General features: G+C 41.0%; 1 protein-coding gene across 4 annotated transcripts in view; it reads left to right on the top strand.

Moving 5' to 3' along the window:
* Window positions 1–20,612, top strand: part of NALCN (sodium leak channel, non-selective) — a 930,735-nt gene that overhangs the window by 62,120 nt on the left and 848,003 nt on the right. For 3 of the 4 annotated variants that reach the window (XM_077297076.1, XM_077297075.1, XM_077297074.1), the window contains 2 exons: window positions 5,211–5,339; window positions 10,858–11,040. In XM_077297076.1, the coding sequence (XP_077153191.1) occupies window positions 5,232–5,339; window positions 10,858–11,040 (291 nt within the window). In that variant the 5' untranslated portion in view covers window positions 5,211–5,231. Of the gene's footprint in view, window positions 1–2,781; window positions 2,880–5,210; window positions 5,340–10,857; window positions 11,041–20,612 lie in introns of those variants that run through there. The other variant, XM_077297073.1, reaches the window with a different exon arrangement.

Here is a 20,612-nt window from a genome sequence, read left to right as displayed (position 1 = left end):
ATACCCCAAATAAAACGTTTTTATACTTAGCCACAATTCCTGTCTCTAGCCAGGTAGGCGGGTCCTCACTCCCCAGCTTGGCCAGCTCCTCTGCCGTCACTCACATCTTCCTGCGCTTTCGGCGCCGCCCCCTCAGCGCTGTTATCGTTTCAAAACCGGCGCCTGCGCTGTGTACTGGTGTCCTGCGCAGACGCAGTAAGCTCTGGCCGTCTGATGTAATGGCTGATACCAGAGAACAAAAGACATCCACAGAACACCAGGATGGATCTGCTGCACAGCAAATAGCTGTAGGACCTGCGATGACGTCACTGCCATGTGATTAGGGCAATCACAGCGCAGGAAGATGTGAGTGACGGCAGAGTAGCTGGCCAAGCTGGGGAGTGAGGACCCACCTACCTGGCTAGAGACAGGAATTGTGGCTAAGTATAAAAACGTTTTATTTGGGGGTATGCTTGAACCTAAAACTAAAAGAGTCACCTTGTTAGAATGCAGCATTACTGCTGCACAAGGTGGCTATTTTAGTTTATAACGGCTGGAGGGGGGTGACAGTGGCCCTTTAAGTTAGTGATCACGTGTATGGCATTGCTGTAGTGAGGAAAACCCATTTAATTTATGGGGTGTCTCAAGAAGCGCAATATGGGCACAGTTTTATGGGCATTGAAATGGTATACTTGAAATTTTCATTGTGTGTTATTTGTACAGAACGAATGTTAGGACAAAATAGTCACTACACCCGAATACCCAGAGAGGTATAACTTCTAAAATCGGCTCCCTTGTTGGGGTACTGTTCTAGCACCTCTAGTGGCTCTGCAACTGGTACCCACAAATTATTTCATTAAAATCTATGCTACAAAAGTCAAATGGCGCTCCTTCCCATCCAGTCATGCTGTGTGCCCAAATGGCCCACGCATGAGGTAGTGCCATGCACCGGAGATATTGCATTACTAATTCTAGGGTTCTACTGAAAAATGAAAAAATAGAAGCTAAAGCAATGTTTTAGTGGAAATTTAGTTTTTTATTCACTTTCATGGTCAAATGTTTATAAATTGTGTGAAGCATCAAAAGGGTTAGCAACCTTCCTGAATATGGTTTTGAATACTTTGTGAGGGGCAGTTTTAAAAATTGCTAATAAGTTTTCTGACATATAGGATAGTTGTCACTTTCAAATGTGGAGTGATTCCAAAAAAATAAGCTTTGTAAATTTCATTGAAAAAATGAAACATTCCTCCTAAACTTTTAAGCCTTTCAACTTCCTAACAAAAAGACATTTCAAGAATAATGCTGATACAAAGTATACCACATAAATTAGTTAATAAATAACATATTATCATATGACTAACTAACTGTTATAAAGGGCATAAAGTTGAAATTTCAAAAATTACTATTTTTTTTAAAATTTCACAAATTTGTAACATTTTTTATGAATAAATGCAAATCATATCAACCTAAATTTAACATAAAGTACAATGTGTCACAAAAAAAAGTCTCAATCACTGGTATATGGAAAGCGTTTCACAGTTATTACCAAATAAAGTGACACATCAGATTTTAAAACTTTAGCCTGGTCGGGAAAGTGAAATCTGGTTTTGGCGGGAAGGAGTTAAACTGAAACACAGAAAAAATCTTGGCATGTTAAGTCACATTATGGAAATACAGTATTTTCCTATAGAAGCATTGCCCTAAGAGTAGAATATGTCTTTGTGCATAGGTACCATATGATGGTACCGATTTACCTTACAGACTCTGTGCACAGAGATTTTCATAGAATAACAGGGTTGGTTTGAGGTAGGAATAACATAGGTACATACTGTAAATATACAAGCCATGTATGAAAATGAAATGAATAATGTTATATGTAGTGTTATTATTCTGTTAGTTAAGCTAGGTTCAAATGGCATTTTTGCGTTTTCAAGATTAAAGGGAACCTGACTGCAGATTCCAAACCATATGCAGCATGAGTCGGAGACTGGTTGCATTACTGCAGCAGTGTATGATTTAGTCTGAAACTCTGCAATGATTCAGAAAAAAAAATGTAAAAGCCAGCACCGTATCCCCATCTTTAACATATAGACTTCCTCTCTTATGAAGCTCTTGCTTTTGTTTACTTGCAATGATAGTCTTAACACCAGGAATTTATAATTGCAAGAACATAGAAGTGCATGCTTAGTAGTCTGGCTCCACCCCTTCTGTGATAAGCAGCTGAATATCAATAGACTATGTCCATACAGAGCATGGTGTGGGCGGGGCTAGCTTCCTCATCTCTGCTGCTTTGCTAAATCTAAAAACTCTGATTGTGTGAGAACCGCTGCACCAAGTAAACTAAGTGATACATCGTTGGATTCATGGACTTTTTGCCTACAACATAATGCACTCAGATGAGGTAGCAAAAACCTGCTGACAGATTCCCTTTAAGATATTACTTGTAATGCACTTGTTGATTCAAAATGCGTTAATACCCGTTTTAACCTTTTAATACCAGTAATATCATGTGTAAATACAGTTATGGAAAACCGTTTTATTATAATGGATATTTACATAAATGAATCCAAGGACTGCGTTGCAACAGAAATATCACATTTATCTAATATGTGTACCGGAAACCTGTTGTATCTGATTAGTATTGTCTTCTATTGTACAAAAAGCAGCATTAGAGGGGTATTTCCAGCCTGTACATTTATGGTATAGACACAGGATATTCCATAACATGTACAGTAAATGCCACTAATGGTATAGTGGATGCCGCCTATGGGACTTAAATATTTTTTGTTCCTAGATACAGAACGCTGTCAATGGAAAGATGGTCTTATTTATTTGTGTGCAAATTCTGGCCAGCTCTCCACTGAAAGAAGTTTGCAATGGGGTCCTGTTTTGAGAAGGATGTAAGTCCTAAAGTACATTCATAGTATGTCCCGGTGGATATACAGTACCATGACTATAAGAGATGGGAATGCACCTTTAAGTCTGAATCCTGTTTTTCTGAGAGGAAAGATCAAAAGCAGTCTGCATCATTTGTGTGCCCTGTTACATCATGTAAATTTGATAAAAACAAAAGCAGTGCATCTCAACTAAATGCAAATGTGTGTGTGACTATAATGTTAGAAACATTTATTGTAATTACTTTTGTTGCAAGTAAATAGGCATAGGTATATTGTATCAAAAAGGTACGTAAAGTAAGATCTTTAAAGGGAACCAGTCACATTAACCCCTTCACAGTGGATGACATAACATACCATGAAGTGGTGTAAGAAGCTGAGCCTGCCCCACATAAAGGCAGATGTTTGCTCTATAACGCAGCTGAGTCTTTTAACAGCAGTGACCAGAGCTAGCTCTGATCGGTGCTGTAAACTCTTTAAATGCCGTTGTCAATCATTGAACAATTGAAAATTAAAAACAAAATAAATTTTAAAGGTATGAAAAAACCATAAAAAATAGAGTCCTACTTTCCCTTAATTAAAAATTAAGTAAAAATCTTAAACACATATTTGGTATTGCCACGCCTATAAAAGTCTGATCTATAAAAATAGGGAATCTATCAGGCGTTCTTTGAGCCTTCCCATTGACTTTTATTGTAAAGCGTCTTCAGACAGGACAGCCCCTGAAGTCAGCCCAAGGAAGTGTTAACAAATAGAATGTATACTATTTTTGCATAGCGATGACCAATCAAGGAAAAAAGCAACTCCTCCTTGAAGGTCAGGAGAACTTGCTTTCTTCTATGAGATGTAATGTTACACTGCCCTGCAGACCTGAGAGTGTTTACTGTCATCTCCAACTTTCATCTTTTGGTAATGTCAGAGAAGTGGGCACTGGAGAGTATAGTGTGATTACAAGTAGATCTTGTGGCGGTCAGTTGAGGGGGGATGAGAGCTGACAGCACTAAGAGAGGAGAGCTGCAGAGATATTTGTAAGCATACTCAGCTTAGCTGTACTCCCCTCCTCCCACATTGACTTCCATGAGATGAAAGCTTGATGTGTTTGTAATCACGCTAAGCTCTGCTGTATCCCTCCTCCCCCCACACTAACTGCTGTGAGGTGAAAGTTACAACAGGTGTTTGTATAAACAGTCATCTCAGTTGTATTCTACACAGTAGCTGCATACTGGTTCTGCTAAGGTATATGTGAACAATGAATGAATTTTGAACTGCATTATTAGTATGCAGACCATTTAGCTGTTAAGGGGGTGTTCCTGATCAGTGACTAGCAGCATTGATACAGTGATTAACAGCTAGCCCTGAAGGCACTCTTAAACAATCACTGTTAAGGACCACTGTCTTGACTGATAACTAGAGTTGAGCGAATATGTTCGGAATTGGTTGCCAAATCTGAATTTGCCATATTTCAGCCATATTGTGACCTTATTTGTGCAAAATTTACTTTTGATGATCAGTTCTGAACATCTTCGGTCATTTCTACTCCCATTGACTCCAATTACATTTGGCTGAGGTTATCAGTAGACTTGAGCGAATTTTGAAAAAGTCGCTCAACTCTACTTATAACCTCAGAATGATCAGGGATTTCAATGAATTAACACTGTAAATGCTAAACGTTTTCCCACAAACCGATATATCTACTCACCTCTTTCTGCTCTTCAACATGCTGCCCAAAGATTGTATGATTTCCTTGATGACAGGTCCCCTTTATATAGCGAGAGTAAGGAGTAAAATTATTGAATGTTATGACTATCCATTGCTCTAGCATTCCCATCCAAACCTTTACTGTTGTCATGTTGTCAAAATATAAAAAGTCATAACTTTTTTTACATTAAAAATATAACACTTAAAAGAGTGTTAATGATATGAAATTATTTCCCATAACTAAAAGTGGTTGTCAGACGTATGAATACCCACAATGCACACACTATTTCACTCGTTTCAGACCCAGGACCAGAGCATATGTATGAGTTTTACATACCCCTGGCCAGGGGGCACGGCCTCGATCTCCATACACTTGTATTGAGCCAATGCGCTGCTGAGATTGATGGTCTTCTGTGCAGCACAGAAGATCTCATATCTCCTGAGCGTTTTGCTTGTCCAACAGGTGATCAGCAGCCTGCCTAGCAAGATTATCATGGAACAACAAGCATTCATGGAAATATGTATTCATGATAATCTTACAGTGTAAATGGATCCTTACACATCTATACATTGTATTTATGAGGACACTTCTAACATTGCTTGTTTGGTGTCAATATATTCTTTTTTTTTTATTTACAGAAAACCAAAAGTGATAATAGTATGCTGAAGCGAAAGCAAAGCTCAAGAGTAGAGGCTCAGCCGGTTACAGATTTTGGCCCTGATGAATCACTCTCTGATAATGCTGATATCCTATGGATCAACAAGCCAGTGAGTTCTGTTTTTTTTTCTATTTAATTGTGTAACTTGTAAAAAAAAAATAAAAATTAGGGATCCAACTCTGAGATTGAAATTTCACACTCTTGTCACTGGATAACAACAAAGCAATCAATTTACAAGCTTAGTAATACCTGTGCCTTTTAAAAATATAAGAATAATTTGTATTTTCTGTGTGAGATGTGAGATTTTGTATTTGTTTACATTATTATTACATTATCATGAAATGGTCTCTGTTATTTAAAAAAAAAATAGTATGAATGAATAATGCAAGTGAATTTAAGAAACTTAGTAAGGCTACGTTCCCACAATGAGCTTTTTGGTGAGTTTTTCATGTTTCATGTTTCAATGTCTGTCCACTATTTCATCCTTCTTCTCCGCTAGATTTCTGAAACTTAACATGGACAAAACAGAATTCATCATCTTTCCCCCATCTCATGTGACCCCCCCAACGAACCTATCCATTACAGTAAATGGCTGCCCACTCTCCCCAGTCCCACAAGCTCGCTGCCTCGGGGTTATCCTTGACGCTGATCTCTCCTTCAAACCACATATCCAAGCCCTTTCCACTTCCTGCCGACTTCAACTCAAAAATATTGCACGAATCCGTTCATTCCTCAACCAAGAATCTGCAAAAACCCTAGTCCATGCCCTCATCATCTCTCGCCTTGACTACTGCAACCTCCTGCTCTATGGCCTCCCCTCAAACACTCTCGCACCCCTCCAATCTATTCTAAACTCTGCTGCCCGACTAATCCACCTGTCCCCCCGCTATTCTCCGGCCTCTCCCCTCTGTCAATCCCTTCACTGGCTCCCCATTGCCCAGAGACTCCAGTACAAAACCCTAACCATGACGTACAAAGCCATCCACAACCTGTCTCCTCCTTACATCTGTGACCTCATCTCCCGGTACTTTCCTACACGCAACCTCCGATCCTCACAAGATCTCCTTCTCTACTCCCCTCTTATCTCCTCTTCCCACAATCGTATACAAGATTTCTCACACGTATCACCCCTACTCTGGAACCCTCTACCACAACACATCAGACTCTCGCCCACCATCGAAACCTTCAAAAAGAATCTGAAGAGCCACCTCTTCCGACAAGCCTACAACCTGCAGTAACCACCGATCGACCAAACCGCTGCATGACCAGCTCTACCCTCACCTACTGTATCCTCACCCATCCCTTGTAGATTGTGAGCCTTCGCGGGCAGGGTCCTCTCTCCTACTGTACCAGTTATGACTTGTATTGTTCAAGATTATTGTACTTGTTTTTATTATGTATACCCCTCCTCACTTGTAAAGCGCCATGGAATAAATGGCGCTATAACAATAAATAATAATAATAATAATAATAATAATGTTGCAGAATTTCTGCAGCATTTCTGAACCCATTAAGTTAGATAGGTTACTTGCATTCTTTCAAAAATATGCAGCGTCCAAAACTCATTGTGGGAACATAGCCTAATATATCTTATCAGAGCGATATGCCTTTTTTCCACTTTGAGTCACCATTCCTCTATTCCCCTTCTTGCTCCTGAAAAAAATCAAATCCATCTTGGTCAGAGCAAGATGGAATGCCAGCTGATTACTTCTCTGAATAACTTATGTAGAGGGGAGATTGTTGGAGCAGAGAAAGGCACTGACATTGTCTGAGAAACTAATACATTCTGAAGCTTTTAATAAGTGTCTTATTTCACTCCAGTCTTGGATTCACAGCTACACTGCTCATTTCTGCTGTATTATGTCCTCCATGCTGAATATGTGTTACATGGAGACAAGAGAGCAGAAAGCCATCATGTCTGTATGTACTGTGTATGGAATACAACATAGCAGTGGTGTTCAAAAGTCATGCACAGGCATAGGATAAATAGATGTTTCACGTTCAAAACATTTTCTGTCAAATATCTTCAACACTAATATGATATATTATGTATGGGTTTTGTTAAGAATTAATTTTTGAATTCTCTCTTTGTAATATTTTTAGCTTTTGAAGCAGTTTTGCCTGCAATTTCTGCAACAATATGGGAATTAAAAGCACAGCTAAATATTGTACAAATTCAGATCCAAAATTAGCCAAACACAGATGATGTTCGTGTGACAAATCATAAGCTGGATGGAGCAGCCAATCACATAGAAAGACATCTGCTGCTTTAAATGGGTATTTCCATCTCCAAGATCCTGTCCCAATTTGTAGTAGGTGTAATAATAATAATAATATTAGAAAATACCTCCACTTAGAAATGTAGTATAGTTTTTTGATTCGCTATGTCTCTTTCCCCATGTGCAGGCATTGCAGGATCTTATGGATCCCTGGTTATGACCACTAGCAACCAGCTAACTAACTATATCAGTTCTTGTAACCATAACTCAGGACAGGCTCAGATCTGGTTGGCCCAGAAAATCAATGAGAAAAGAGGATAGAGTACTAATAAGAGCATCCTTTGCCAATCGAAAGCTCACCTCTCCTCGGGTTCTATCAGAATGGCAAGTAAAGTGCAATGTCTCAACATCAACTGTTAGGAAGAGATGTTTGATAGCAGGTTTGAGAGGCCTCAAGGCCCGAAAGGATCCATTGATGACAGCCATGCAAGACAAAGGTGAAAACTGTGGGCATTGAAATATTCAAAATGGAAAAAGGGGAAGTGGGAGAATGTACTGTTTAGTGATGAAAGCACTTTTTGCATTTTGGGAAATGATGGCAAGTCTTGCGAGAAGGTTCCCACATGAAGAGTCAAAGCCAGAGTGTTTGAGTTTCTTTGTGAAATGTCTGATGAAAACAATGGTCTAGCGCTGTTTGGCAGCTGTAACGGGGGCCAGGGTGGTAGCCGTACCGAGGGATTGCTGCTGCTTCCTCATCACACCCCGACGCTCCGCTACAGAAATATCATGTCCATTTTGTGGTGTGCTGTGTGTGTTATGTATTTCACCCACCTGTGGGTCAGAATCCTTCACAGCATACAGGGCTCCAATCTGTCGCAGACACACACAAATGTTCTCAAAGTCCAAGTTCATTTTCAATAAAACTTTACTTAACTCGTGCATCTTCATAACAGTTACAGTCCATCCATTTTCCCCAATACATGAGTAATCGATCTCCTGCATTTTCCTTGGTCTGCTCCCTCAGCCTTTCTTCCTGCACCATGGCTCCCAGGTCCGCAGATTCCTGAACCATCCAGCTAGCTGATACTGAGTGCTCCCCGTCCACTTTCCCCATCTTTGGTGAAAATTCAGGTTGCCTCTGCAATTCCTGTTCGGACCGTAAGTCCCGGATGTCACGGGAGGTAACCCACAGACTAGCCACTGATTCTTCCAGGCTGCCTCGCTCTCTTAACTCTACACTGTTGCTCTCTTCAGCTTTCTGTCACAACTCCTTCTAGAACAATTCTCCTCACACAGCTTTAGCTCCTCCCACTAACTGAAAATTACCTCAGGAAGGCACTCTCCCTGCCACTACACTGGCTCCGCCCCTTTCTCAACTGTCACTACTCTGACTGAAACCAGTTCTCAACACAATCTAATCTCCTACTCTACAGCACCCCCTTAACACTAACCCGCAACTACACTGCCATAACCCTTACCAATGCTGACCTACCACTGCCACTGACTGTCCCTATTCCTGTCCCTAAAACACAGATATCGGAACAGTGTCAGCCCTTATCATATTAAACAGTGTCAAATATCATAAACCACACAGGGCACACAGCAAACACAAAAAGTACCCAGTTTCATTAGGTAGGCATGCACAGGAATGCAGGGCTCAAACCAGCCGCCTGCACACCCCCTTACACAGCCAAAGGTGTTGGAAGGCTTCGTATTGTGGAGGGTATGGTTAATGCAAAAAAAATACATAGACATTGTTCATAAGAAGATGCTCCCTTTCTCAACACCTGTTTTCTGGGGATTACATCTTCCAGGATGATAATGCTCCTTGTCACAGAGCTAAGACAGCAATAGTGGAAAAAAAGAGCAAGGTGGCTACTATTGACTTGCCAGCTCAGTCCCCGGACCGCATTCCAATTTTAAATTTGTAGCACAAGGTATCATTAGGGATATCTAGAAAACAACCAAGGACCAAGCGTGAGTTAATTGAAGCCCTGAAACTGGCCTGGAACCACATCATCACTCTCAAATATCTGCAGAAGCTTGTTCACTCAATGTCACAGAGATGCAAATTGATGCTCAAGAGCAAAGTCTGGCCAATAAAGTATTAAAAGCAAAACATGGATTTATAAAGCTATTTCCAAGGCCCTGGATTAATTAAAAAATTATAAATCTTAAAATGTAAGTCTGTGTTAACTTCCATCGAAAGTAGAACTTACAAACCTATTTACCGTTCTACACACTTTACTCATGTAGGTAAGTTGTGCTGTAAAAAAGTTATCAATAAAACACATACCATAACAATTTATACACTTGGTACATGCAAAAATGAGTAGGGCACACATTGAGGATTTACAAAAACAAATGTGTTACACCAGTTTCACTGGGGAGATGCAAAAGTAAGAAATATATAGTTTTCTTCAAGTCTATGCAGCACTTTTGAACACCACTGTAGCAGCTATTCTCCACCCACCAGCTCAGAGAAATACAGTCTACAATGGAGAAAATGCAGGATACAAATCTTATAATTACCAGAAATTAGTGGTATTCCTCATGTACACACCCAAGCAGCTTATTTTTAAAAGTCACCTGAAATGTCAGGTACATAAGTGGTTGTGGATTTCCTATGTTCTGATGATGTAGAGATATTGGATTAGTATTTTAGAGGGGAACATGGGTGCAGTTGGGGGGACCAACCGCTACCTGCCACCCAGTGCTTGTCCTAAATGTCCAGCTCAGTAAAGTGCAGTGGGGCCATCCCTTTTTATTATACAATAATGGATTATCTAATTGCAGTTGGAAATAATAAAAAAATCAAGGTCCAAGTTCATCAAGACTGGCATTGTTTGTGGCTTTCTGGAGTCAGATGCCTCTTAATGAATCAGGACCGTCAGACCAGTGGCGTGCACATCTATGTGCATCACAACACTAATCCAACTCCATTCGGGGCCTGCAGTAAGATGTGTGGCATAAGGAATGCCCCTGTTCTTTATGAAATGATGAGCGAGAGGCACCACACCCCTGTCCCCAAACCGTGCCCACTTTGTTGGAGCTGAGCAAAAACTCCATAAGCTTTTAAATTTTTTGCACCATATTTTTGCAACTTTTCAAAAGATTTTAACCCCAGGATTTTGGCGCACAAGTTTTGCGGAATCAGGCCCTCGATTTCTTAGAATAAAATGTAAATCATACATAGATTTACCATTTTAAGATGCAGTATGTTAAAGATCTTTTTTACTTTTGGATTTTAACTCCACTGCCATGGATATAGTTCAGCAGCACAGTGTTCAGAAAACTCTTAAGAAAAGTACGCTATAGCTTGTGCTTGGTTGAAAATTGAAATTATACTTGTCATGTAGCGTTAACCATTCACATTAAAAAAATTACCTTAAACTGTTTTTTTTCCAGTGGGTGCACTCGTTACTACGCATTTGTGCAATTATCAGTGTCATTTCCGTGTGTATGAACACCCCAAAGACCTTTGAACATTATCCTCCTCTTCAGTATGTGACAATTGCCCTGGATACCCTATTGATGTTTCTTTACACTGCAGAGATGATTGCAAAAATGCACATCCGAGGAATTGTCAAGGTGAGATAACAATTACATAATTACATAGCATGGTGTTTTTGATGTCTTTCCCTTCACGGTTCAGATGTTCACTAGATCCAGAGCCTTAACCTGCAATGGAAAAGCTAGGTGTAGTCATTTGTATCTTTTTAATTCTTACTTAACTGTTTACTCTCCTGATATTTTAGAAATGTCAAAAAGATTATTTTTATTTAAAGGGAACTTGTCATCTGATTATCCCTGTAAAAGCCATTGCCACCAGGGTCTTCAGCCTTCATAACAAGCCTGCTAAATCCACCAGTAAGTGCTGTTTACCTAAAAAAAGCTTTGAACGTTGCCCAGCACTGCATTCTAATGAGCACCAAGTGATCCCATTGGCATCTTGCGCAGTGTCCACTCTCTGCCTTGTAATGTCAGCACTGTACACAGTCATTACAGACAGGGGTGAACCTAGCCTCTCTGTTGCCTGAGGCGAACGGAAAAATGGCGCCCCCCACCCCACCACAGTCCCTGCTGGAGGGGGGGCGGGCACTTGACCCTGGAGGTTTATAAAAAAAAAAACCTAGCAGCGCAAATCCAGTTACTCGAGTATAAGCCGACCCGAGTATAAGGCTAGTCTCACACTAGCATTTAGCTGATCTGCGGCGGGCTGCGGACTTCCTCCGTTTTGACGATGCGGCGACCATCGTAGACGCAGCCATGTAGCATTTTTTTTTTTCCGCATCGTCAAAACGACGCATGCGGCACCATCCGCATACTGCGGCACGACCTGCGTACCTAATGTTAAATATAGGTACACAGGCCGCATGCAGAAGTAGGAGGAGCTAGTGGCGGAGGTGCGGCGGGGGGGCGGGGCTTCACGGAGGAAGTCTGCAGCCCACCGCAGATCAGGTAAATGCTAGTGTGAAACTAGCCTAAGCCGACCCCCCTAATTTTGCCACAAAAAACTGGGAAAAGTTAATGACTCGAGTATAAGCCTAGGGTGGAAAATGCAGCAGCTACCAGTAAATTTCAAAAGTAAAAATAGATACCAATAAAAGTAAAATTAATTGAGACATCAGTAGGTTAAGTGTTTTTGAATATCCATATTGAATCAGGAGCCTCATATAATGCTCCATAAAGTTTGATGGGCCCCATTAGATGCTCCATATTCAAATATGCCCCATATAATCCTGCATAAAGGGTAATAAGGGCCCCATAAGATGCTCCATAGAAGTATTTGCCCTATATAGTGCTGCACAAGTGCTATGGCCCCATAAGATATAAGTATAATAGACTCCCCATAGTCCTCCATAGTATAATAGACTCCCCATAGTCCTCCATATAGTATAATATATTCCCTCTAATCCTCCATATAGTATAACGCACTTCCCATAGTCCTCCATAGAGTATAATACACTCCCCATAGTTCTCCATAGAGTATAATACACTCCCATAGTCCTCCAGAGTATAATGCAGTCCCCATATAGAATATAATACTGACATATAGTATAACGCAACCCCCCATAGAATATAATGCAGCCCCCCCATAGAACATAATGCAGTCCCCAACAGAATATAATGCAGTCCTACAGCATTATGGCCACCATGTACTGATATATATTGTATTCATGGGTGTGGAGAGCAGTGAATATTCATTCCCTTTAGTAGCGGGCACATGTGATCACCTAGCAGCAGGAAGCCTGCAGCTGCGGCTACTGTGACCGCTATTAAAGTGAAATGAATATTCACTGCTCTCCACTCCTATAGTCCCTCCCATCTCTCGGCACCGGCTTCAGTGCATAGTGGTGGGAGTGAGTATGGGTGTGGGGAGCAGTGACTATGAATTTCTCTTTAGCAGCGGGCACAGGCTTTAGCCGCAGCAGCCGGCTCCTGCTTCCTGTCACCCACTGCTCCTTCTTCACTGGCACTGGGCGAGCCCCTTTGACTCACGGGCCCCATAGCAGCTACATGGTGTGCTGCTATTAGCGACACGCCACTGGCTGGGGGCAGGGGCGGACTCTAATAGCTTGTTGCCCCTGTTCAAGAAATCTGTCTGGGCCCCCCTTCCTGCCTGATACACTGCTTATGATGATGGCAATCTGGCAATGGCACCCTGGAGCCTCGGCTCTGAGAAACAAGTCAGATTGCCCTCATTATCACTGCCCTGCAAGCAGGGGCGTACATAGCAATCACAGGGCCCCCATAGCAAAAGTTCTATTTTGGGCCCCACACCTCTAAAAAATATATATATATTTATATTTTTTCACTGAGATGGATATATATATATAGTATGTGTTTGTAATAAATATATATGTTACACATAGATACACATACATATACCTTATATGCAAACACACATACTGCAGTGTACATACATACAGATACACATACATATACCGTACATACATACACACAGATACACATACATATACTGTATATGCAAACACTCACATATACCGTACATACACACAGATAAACATATATATATACTGTCATACATACATGTACTATACATACACACATGCATATACCGTACATACACACACATACCGTACACACACATACCGTACATACATATACTGTACATACCCACAGATACACATACCGTCATACATACACGCATATACCGTACATACACATAGATACACATACATATACCGTACATGCATACAGGTACACATACTTGTACCGTACATACATATACAGTTATATACACAAAGTATACACATACCGTACACACATACACATATACTGTACATACATGCACATAAACATACATACCGTATATACATACAAATATATCGCACATACAGATAAGCACATATTATACACACAGACACACATATACTGTACATGCATACACAGATACACACAGAAGCATTCACATAGATACACACACACTGTACATACACAGATGCACATACATACATATACAAGCATATACATACACACATACTAATCTTGTATAGGTGATCAGAGGAGCCTTGGAGGAGGGCAGTTCAGCTGGAGAGGGCTGCAGACCCCACTGTGGGGGATGGGGCACAGAGCAGACTGATATCAGCCCCCTGGTGCTGCTGTGCTGTCCCGTGCAGTGAGCTCCTCCCCCATCTCTTCACAGTGAGGACGGAGATGCTGCAGCCTGCTGGGAACAGAGCAGTGGAGGGAGAAGACACTGTAAGTCCTGCTCTCCCTCCACTGATGTTCCTGCGTGCTGTGCTGCGGGGCCCCTGACTGAGTACTCACCAGTCTCCATTGGGATGCGCCATGCAGGAGAACAGAGACAGCAGCCAGTGAGCGCTCTCCTCAGTCTGGTGAGGAAAGCGTTCATTGGCCAGCGTCTCTCCCTGCATGACACGCCCCCCCTTTTGAAGTCCTGCACTTCCCGCGCCGCTCTCTCCCCAGCTGAGGGTGTTGGCAGGATTAGAGGAGGGAGTGACAGGGGCCTGATGCTACATGATACGGGGCCTGCCTGCAGGGGCCACCCTCCACCTCTCGGCCCCAGAGCAGTGGCATTGGCGGTATGTCCGCTCCTGGCTGGGGGCCCCTAGGGGCCGGGAACTACAGAATCTGCCGCCCCCTCTCTTCTGCCGCCTGAGCCAAAGAGCTCAAATCGCCTAATGGTAGCAGCGTCACTGATTACAGAGCACAGAGCCTGCTGTGTTAAAATGCCAAAGAATGTTATGGTAGTGGCTTTTCTATGGAAAAACTCATGACTGATTCCCTCTAACTTGTTCTATGTTTTATTTACTATGCACTCACATTTTAAATGTTTTTACAAAATACATCAAAAACAGATATTTATTTTTACAGCTGTTTATAAGAATTAAAAATGAGTTGATGAGGTTAAAAATCTTATCAAATAGTTAAATGCATCATCAAAAAGCAGATGTGCTATATCATCTTCAACTCCGATGATTTTGCAGAATGCTTTACATTTTCCCAAATACTGTAAGTTTTTTATGTTCAAAACATGACAGATACACATTGGATCTAACGTCTATATTATCTTTCTACTATCTAGCTTCATGTGTTAACCTTTTAACCCTTTTCACACTTGAGACGTCCATACAACCCTGTGACCTGGGTCTTGTTATCCTGGGACATATGGATATGTTCCGGCGATTTTGCGTTCACACGGGCTGTGCAAGCATTTTGGGAGCAGTCAGAGGGATGACAGCCCTTCTGCCCTTCGATTGGAGACCCCGCGGCATGACACGGGATCCCGATCGTTGCCATGGTGACCCATGACGATGTCCGGATCGCCAGAACTAGGAAAGTTGCTTGATCATGCTCAGAGCAACTTACCCTGTCAGGGCAGCGCTGACAGTTTGCATAGTATAGGGATGCTGCTGCATCCCCATGCTATTCAAGCGATCAGCCTGCTAAAAATTAAAGTCCCATAGTGGGATAAAGTAAAAAAAAGTTTTAAAAAGTCAGAAAGAAGTTAAAAAAAAATCTTAAAAATATATTTTTTAAAAATCTAAAAATATTAATTAAAAAAATCTAAATATATTCAACCCATGACTGATTATTTTTATGAAAAAAAAACAATAAAAGTACACATATTTAGTATCACCATATCCAGAATGACCCAACCTATCAAACTGTCCCACTAGTTAACCCCGCTAGTGAACACCATAATAAAAACAAGGCAAAAAACAATTCTTTTTCATCATACCGCAGAACAAAAAGTGGAATAAAACACAACTGAAAAGACGAATGTAAATAAAAATGGAACCACTGAAAACTTGATCTTGTCTCACAAAAAACAAGCCATCATACAGCTCCATCAGAGGAAAAATAAAAAAGCTATAGCTCTCAGAATAAAGCAATGCAAAAATAATTATTTTTTCTATAAAATAGTTTGTATTGTGTAAAAGCGCCAAAACATTAAAAAACAATATAACTGTGGTATCGCTGTAATCGTACTGACCCAAAGAATAAATCTGCCTTATCAATCTTACCACAAGCAGAATTACATAAACACCGACCCCCCCCCCCCCCCCAAAAAAAAAAAAAAATTCCTGAATTGCAAATTTTTGTTCATTCTGCTTTCCTATTTTTGGGAGGCAATCAGAAAATTTCATGTGTCTGAAAACGGTACCAATAGAAACGTCAACTTGTACCGCATAAAAATGGCCCTCACATGACTCTGTGGGCTGGAATATGGAAAAATTTTAGCTCTCAAAATATGGTGATGCCAAAACTTTTTTTTTGCAATAAAAACGTCTTTTAGTGTGTGACAGCAGCCAAACTAAAAAAAAAAGTATAAATCTGGTATCGCTGTAATCGCACTGACCCGAAGAATAAAGTCGTCTAATCACTTATACTGCATGAGGAACGCCGTAAAAAAATATAAAGCCAATTCATCACCTTCTGTTTTGTTCATTCTGCCTCCCAAAGATTGCAAAGATTAGCTCTGCGGACGTTTATCCGGGGTTTCCGTGTAAATCTCTGAAATACGTGATTCAGATTGAACCCCTGGCAGAAGATTCTCTATAATGAGGCAGATGGAGGCACTGTGTTCCGGCGGTCTCCGTCTTTTTAGGATTGCATAAAAGGGCAGTTGACCACAGTTTTGTGCACTTCTTAAAAGAAGGACACCACTGAATAGAGGCCAGACGGAGTCCAGAGTAATTCTGCTACCTCATTATAGTTGCGGATTTTTCGCGGTTTTTTTCGCGTTTTTCTGCTATAAAAACACTATAAAAATACATTATGCATCCCATCATTTAGAATGCATTCCGCAATTTTTGTGCACATGATGCGGTAAAAAACGCAGCATGTTCATTAATTTTGCGGCTTTTTTGCGTTTTTCCTGCTATTTAATGCATTGGGAAGCTCCGGAAAAAACACGTCAAAAACACGCAAAAAAGCATCAAAAACGCGAAAAAAAGCATGCGGATTTCTTGCAGAAAATGTCCGGTTTTGCTCAGGAACTTTCTGCAAGAAATCCTGAACGTGTGCACATAGCCTTAAAGAAAATATAGGGGGATTCCACTTTGCTGGTATACAATTGCTCTGGAAAAGGGAAATGGCTCCTCGCCCCTCAAAAGAAATTCAGCAAATACTGCGCTCTATAGTGAGGAAGATGGAGACACTTTAGACTCTGCCTGGCCTCTGATCTGTCCTCGATCCATTTAGACATGTTTTTAGTTCATAAAAGTGTGGTCGACCCCTGTAGCGTGAATCATTATAAGGACAGGACATCACTGTAACATAGGCCAGATGGAATCTAAAGTGTCTCAATCTACCTCATAATAGTAAATGGTTCCTTAAAGGGTTTCCGTCTAAGGGTCCCTTTCCACTTGCAAGATAAAAAACGGTCCGTAATCTGGACCGAAAAAACAGATGGAACGTATGCGATTGTCATGCGAGTGTCATGCGAGTGTTATGCGAGTGCCATGCGATTTTTTAATCGCACCATCCGTATGACATCAGTATGACATCCGTATTGCTGTCCGATTTTTACGCACCAGTGTCCTTTGAAAAGCCGGCAATTCAGCGCCGTGTACAGTAAAATCACACTGACAGGTTAGAATAGAGTAGATATATGCACATAGAATGTGTATATATACATATATACATGTCAGTGAGACACCTATATATGTATATTTATATTTAATGCAGCGCTAGATAGCTTAAAAGCCGCTAATTCAATTGCCGGCTTTTTCCTTCTCCTTCACAAACCCGACATGATATGAGACATGGTTTACATACAGTAAACCATCTCATATCCCCATTTTTTTTGCATATTCCACACTACTAATGTTAATAGTGTGTATGTGCAAAATTTGGCCGCTGTAGCTGCTCAAATAAAGGGTTAAATGGCGGAAAAAATTGGCGTGGGCTCCCGCGCAATTTTCTCCGCCAGAGTGGTAAAGCCAGTGACTGACGGCAGATATTAATAGCCTGGAGAGGGTCCATGGTTATTGGCCCCCCCGTGGCTAAAAACATCTGCCCCCAGCCACCCCAGAAATGGCACATCTGGAAGATGCGCCTATTCTGGCACTTGGCCACTCTCTTCCCACTCCCGTGTAGCGGTGGGATATGGGGTAATGAAGGGTTAATGCCACCTCGCTATTGTAAGGTGACATTAAGCCAGATTAATAATGGAGAGGCGTCAATTATGACACCTATCCATTATTAATCCAATTGTTTGAAAGGGTTAAAAAACACACACACACATGATTACAAAGTATTTTAACCCCTTAGTGACGGAGCCAAATTTTTGAAATCTGACCAGTGTCACTTTATGTGGTAATAACTCTGCAACGCTTTAACAAATCCCAGTGATTTTGAGAATGTTTTTTCGTGACACATTATACTTTATGATAATGGTAAATTTAAGTCAATATGTTTAGTGTTTATTTATAAAAAATATAAATAATTTGAGAAAAATGTTAAAAAATTCGCAATTTTCTAAATTTGAATGATTGTCCCTTTAATCCAGATAGTCATACCACATCAAACCATTAATAAATAACATTTCCCTGATGTCTGCTTTATATTAGCACCATTTGTAAAATGTTATTTTATTTTGTTAGCATTTTAGGAGGTTTAAAAATGTAGCAGCAATTTTTCATTTTATCAAGGAAATTTACAAAATTTATTTTTTTAGGGACTTATCCATGTTGGAAGTGACTTTAGGGGTCTCATATATTGGGAAACTCCCAAACGTGATACCATTTTAAAAACAGCACCCCCTGACATATTGAAAACTGCAGTCAGGTAGTTTATTAACCCTTCAGGTGCTTTACAGGAATTAATGCAAAGTGGCATGACAGAAATGAAAATGTGTATTTTTACCACCTAAATGCCTCTAACTTCTGAACAGATTACTACAGCCGCCAGACTCTAAGGCCGCTATTTGGTCGTGAATTGCCATCGCAAACATCAGGACCAAAAAATCATGATCTGGGGGCACCAGTTTGGATAAAGAGGAAGCCCCCACACTCTGTTAACCATTTATAATGATGTAGTCACTATTGACAGCAGCATCTAAGGGGTTAAACAGATATGGATGGTTCCAACATTGATCGTGGCTGATGCAGCAAGTTGTCAGCTATAGTGTACATTCAACAGCTGCTGGATTGTCACCTGTATGGGGATGCTATTCTCATATATCTCAGGTCAGTTAAAAGACGTATTGGCTGTCATTAAGGGGTTAATGAAATAAACACAGCGGTTGTTTTAATATTTTATTGCTCTCTCAATCCATTAGGAAACCCTCGCTTGGCAAAACAATAAACACACAATATACATACCCTCTGATGAACCGTCTCGTCCCACGAGGTAATCCATCTGAAGGGGTTAAAATAATTTACAAGCAGGAGCCCTGCTAATGCAGCGGTGTGCTCGGGCTTGTAATTCCCCGGAGAATGAAGGAAATGTAGGTCAATGACCTACATTTCCTTCAGTCGCGGTGATGCGCCCCTGCTGGATGTTCTCATGAACTGCAGCCTGGGAACTTTTTCCCACGCTCCAGGTCATATGAGGACATCCACCAGGGGGTGCATCACCGCGACTGAAGGAAATGTAGGTCATTGACCTACATTTCCTTCATTCACCGGGGAATTACAAGCACGAGCACACCACTGCATTAGCAGGGCTCCTGCTTGTAAATTATTTTAACCCCTTCAGATGGATTACTTCGTGGGACGTGAAGGGTCAGCAGAAGGTATGTATATTGTGTGTTTATTGTTTTGCCAAGCGAGGGTTTCCTAATGGATTGAGAGAGCAATAAAATATTAAAACAACCGCTGTGTTTATTTCATTAAAATACTTTGTAATCATGTGTGTGTGTGTTTTTTAACCCTTTCAAACAATTGGATTAATAATGGATAGGTGTCATAATTGACGCCTCTCCATTATTAATCTGGCTTAATGTCACCTTACAATAGCAAGGTGGCATTAACCCTTCATTACCCCATATCCCACCGCTATACGGGAGTGGGAAGAGAGTGGCCAAGTGCCAGAATAGGCGCATCTTCCAGATGTGCCTTTTCTGGGGTGGCTGGGGGCAGATGTTTTTAGCCACGGGGGGGCCAATAACCATGGACCCTCTCCTGGCTATTAATATCTGCCGTCAGTCACTGGCTTTACCACTCTGGCGGAGAAAATTGCGCGGGAGCCCACGCCAATTTTTTCCGCCATTTAACCCTTTAATTTAATAGCTAGAGCCCCCAAATTGTGCACACAGACACTTGTTACATTAGTGAAGAGGAATATGTAATAAAAAAAGGGATATGAGATGGTTTACTGTATGTAAACCATGCCTCATATCATGTCGGGTTTGTGAAGGAGAAGGAAAAAGCCGGCAATTGAATTAGAGGCTTTTAAGCTATCTAGCGCTGCATTAAATATAAATATACATATATAGGTGTCTCACTGACATATATATATGTATATATACCTATTCTATGTGCATATATCTTCTCTATTCTAACCTGTCAGTGTGATTTTACTGTACACCGCACTGAATTGCCGGCTTTTCAAAGGACACTGGTGCGTAAAAGTCGGACAGAACTCGCATGGTGCGAGTGCTGTGCGATTTTTTTCTCGCACCCATTGACTTGCATTGGCGAGTCTCGTCCGAGAATCGCAGCAAT

Source organism: Ranitomeya variabilis, chromosome 3, assembly GCF_051348905.1.
Source record: "Ranitomeya variabilis isolate aRanVar5 chromosome 3, aRanVar5.hap1, whole genome shotgun sequence".
In the NCBI taxonomy this organism is placed as follows: domain Eukaryota; kingdom Metazoa; phylum Chordata; class Amphibia; order Anura; family Dendrobatidae; genus Ranitomeya; species Ranitomeya variabilis.
This window is presented reverse-complemented; position numbering and strand designations above follow the sequence as displayed.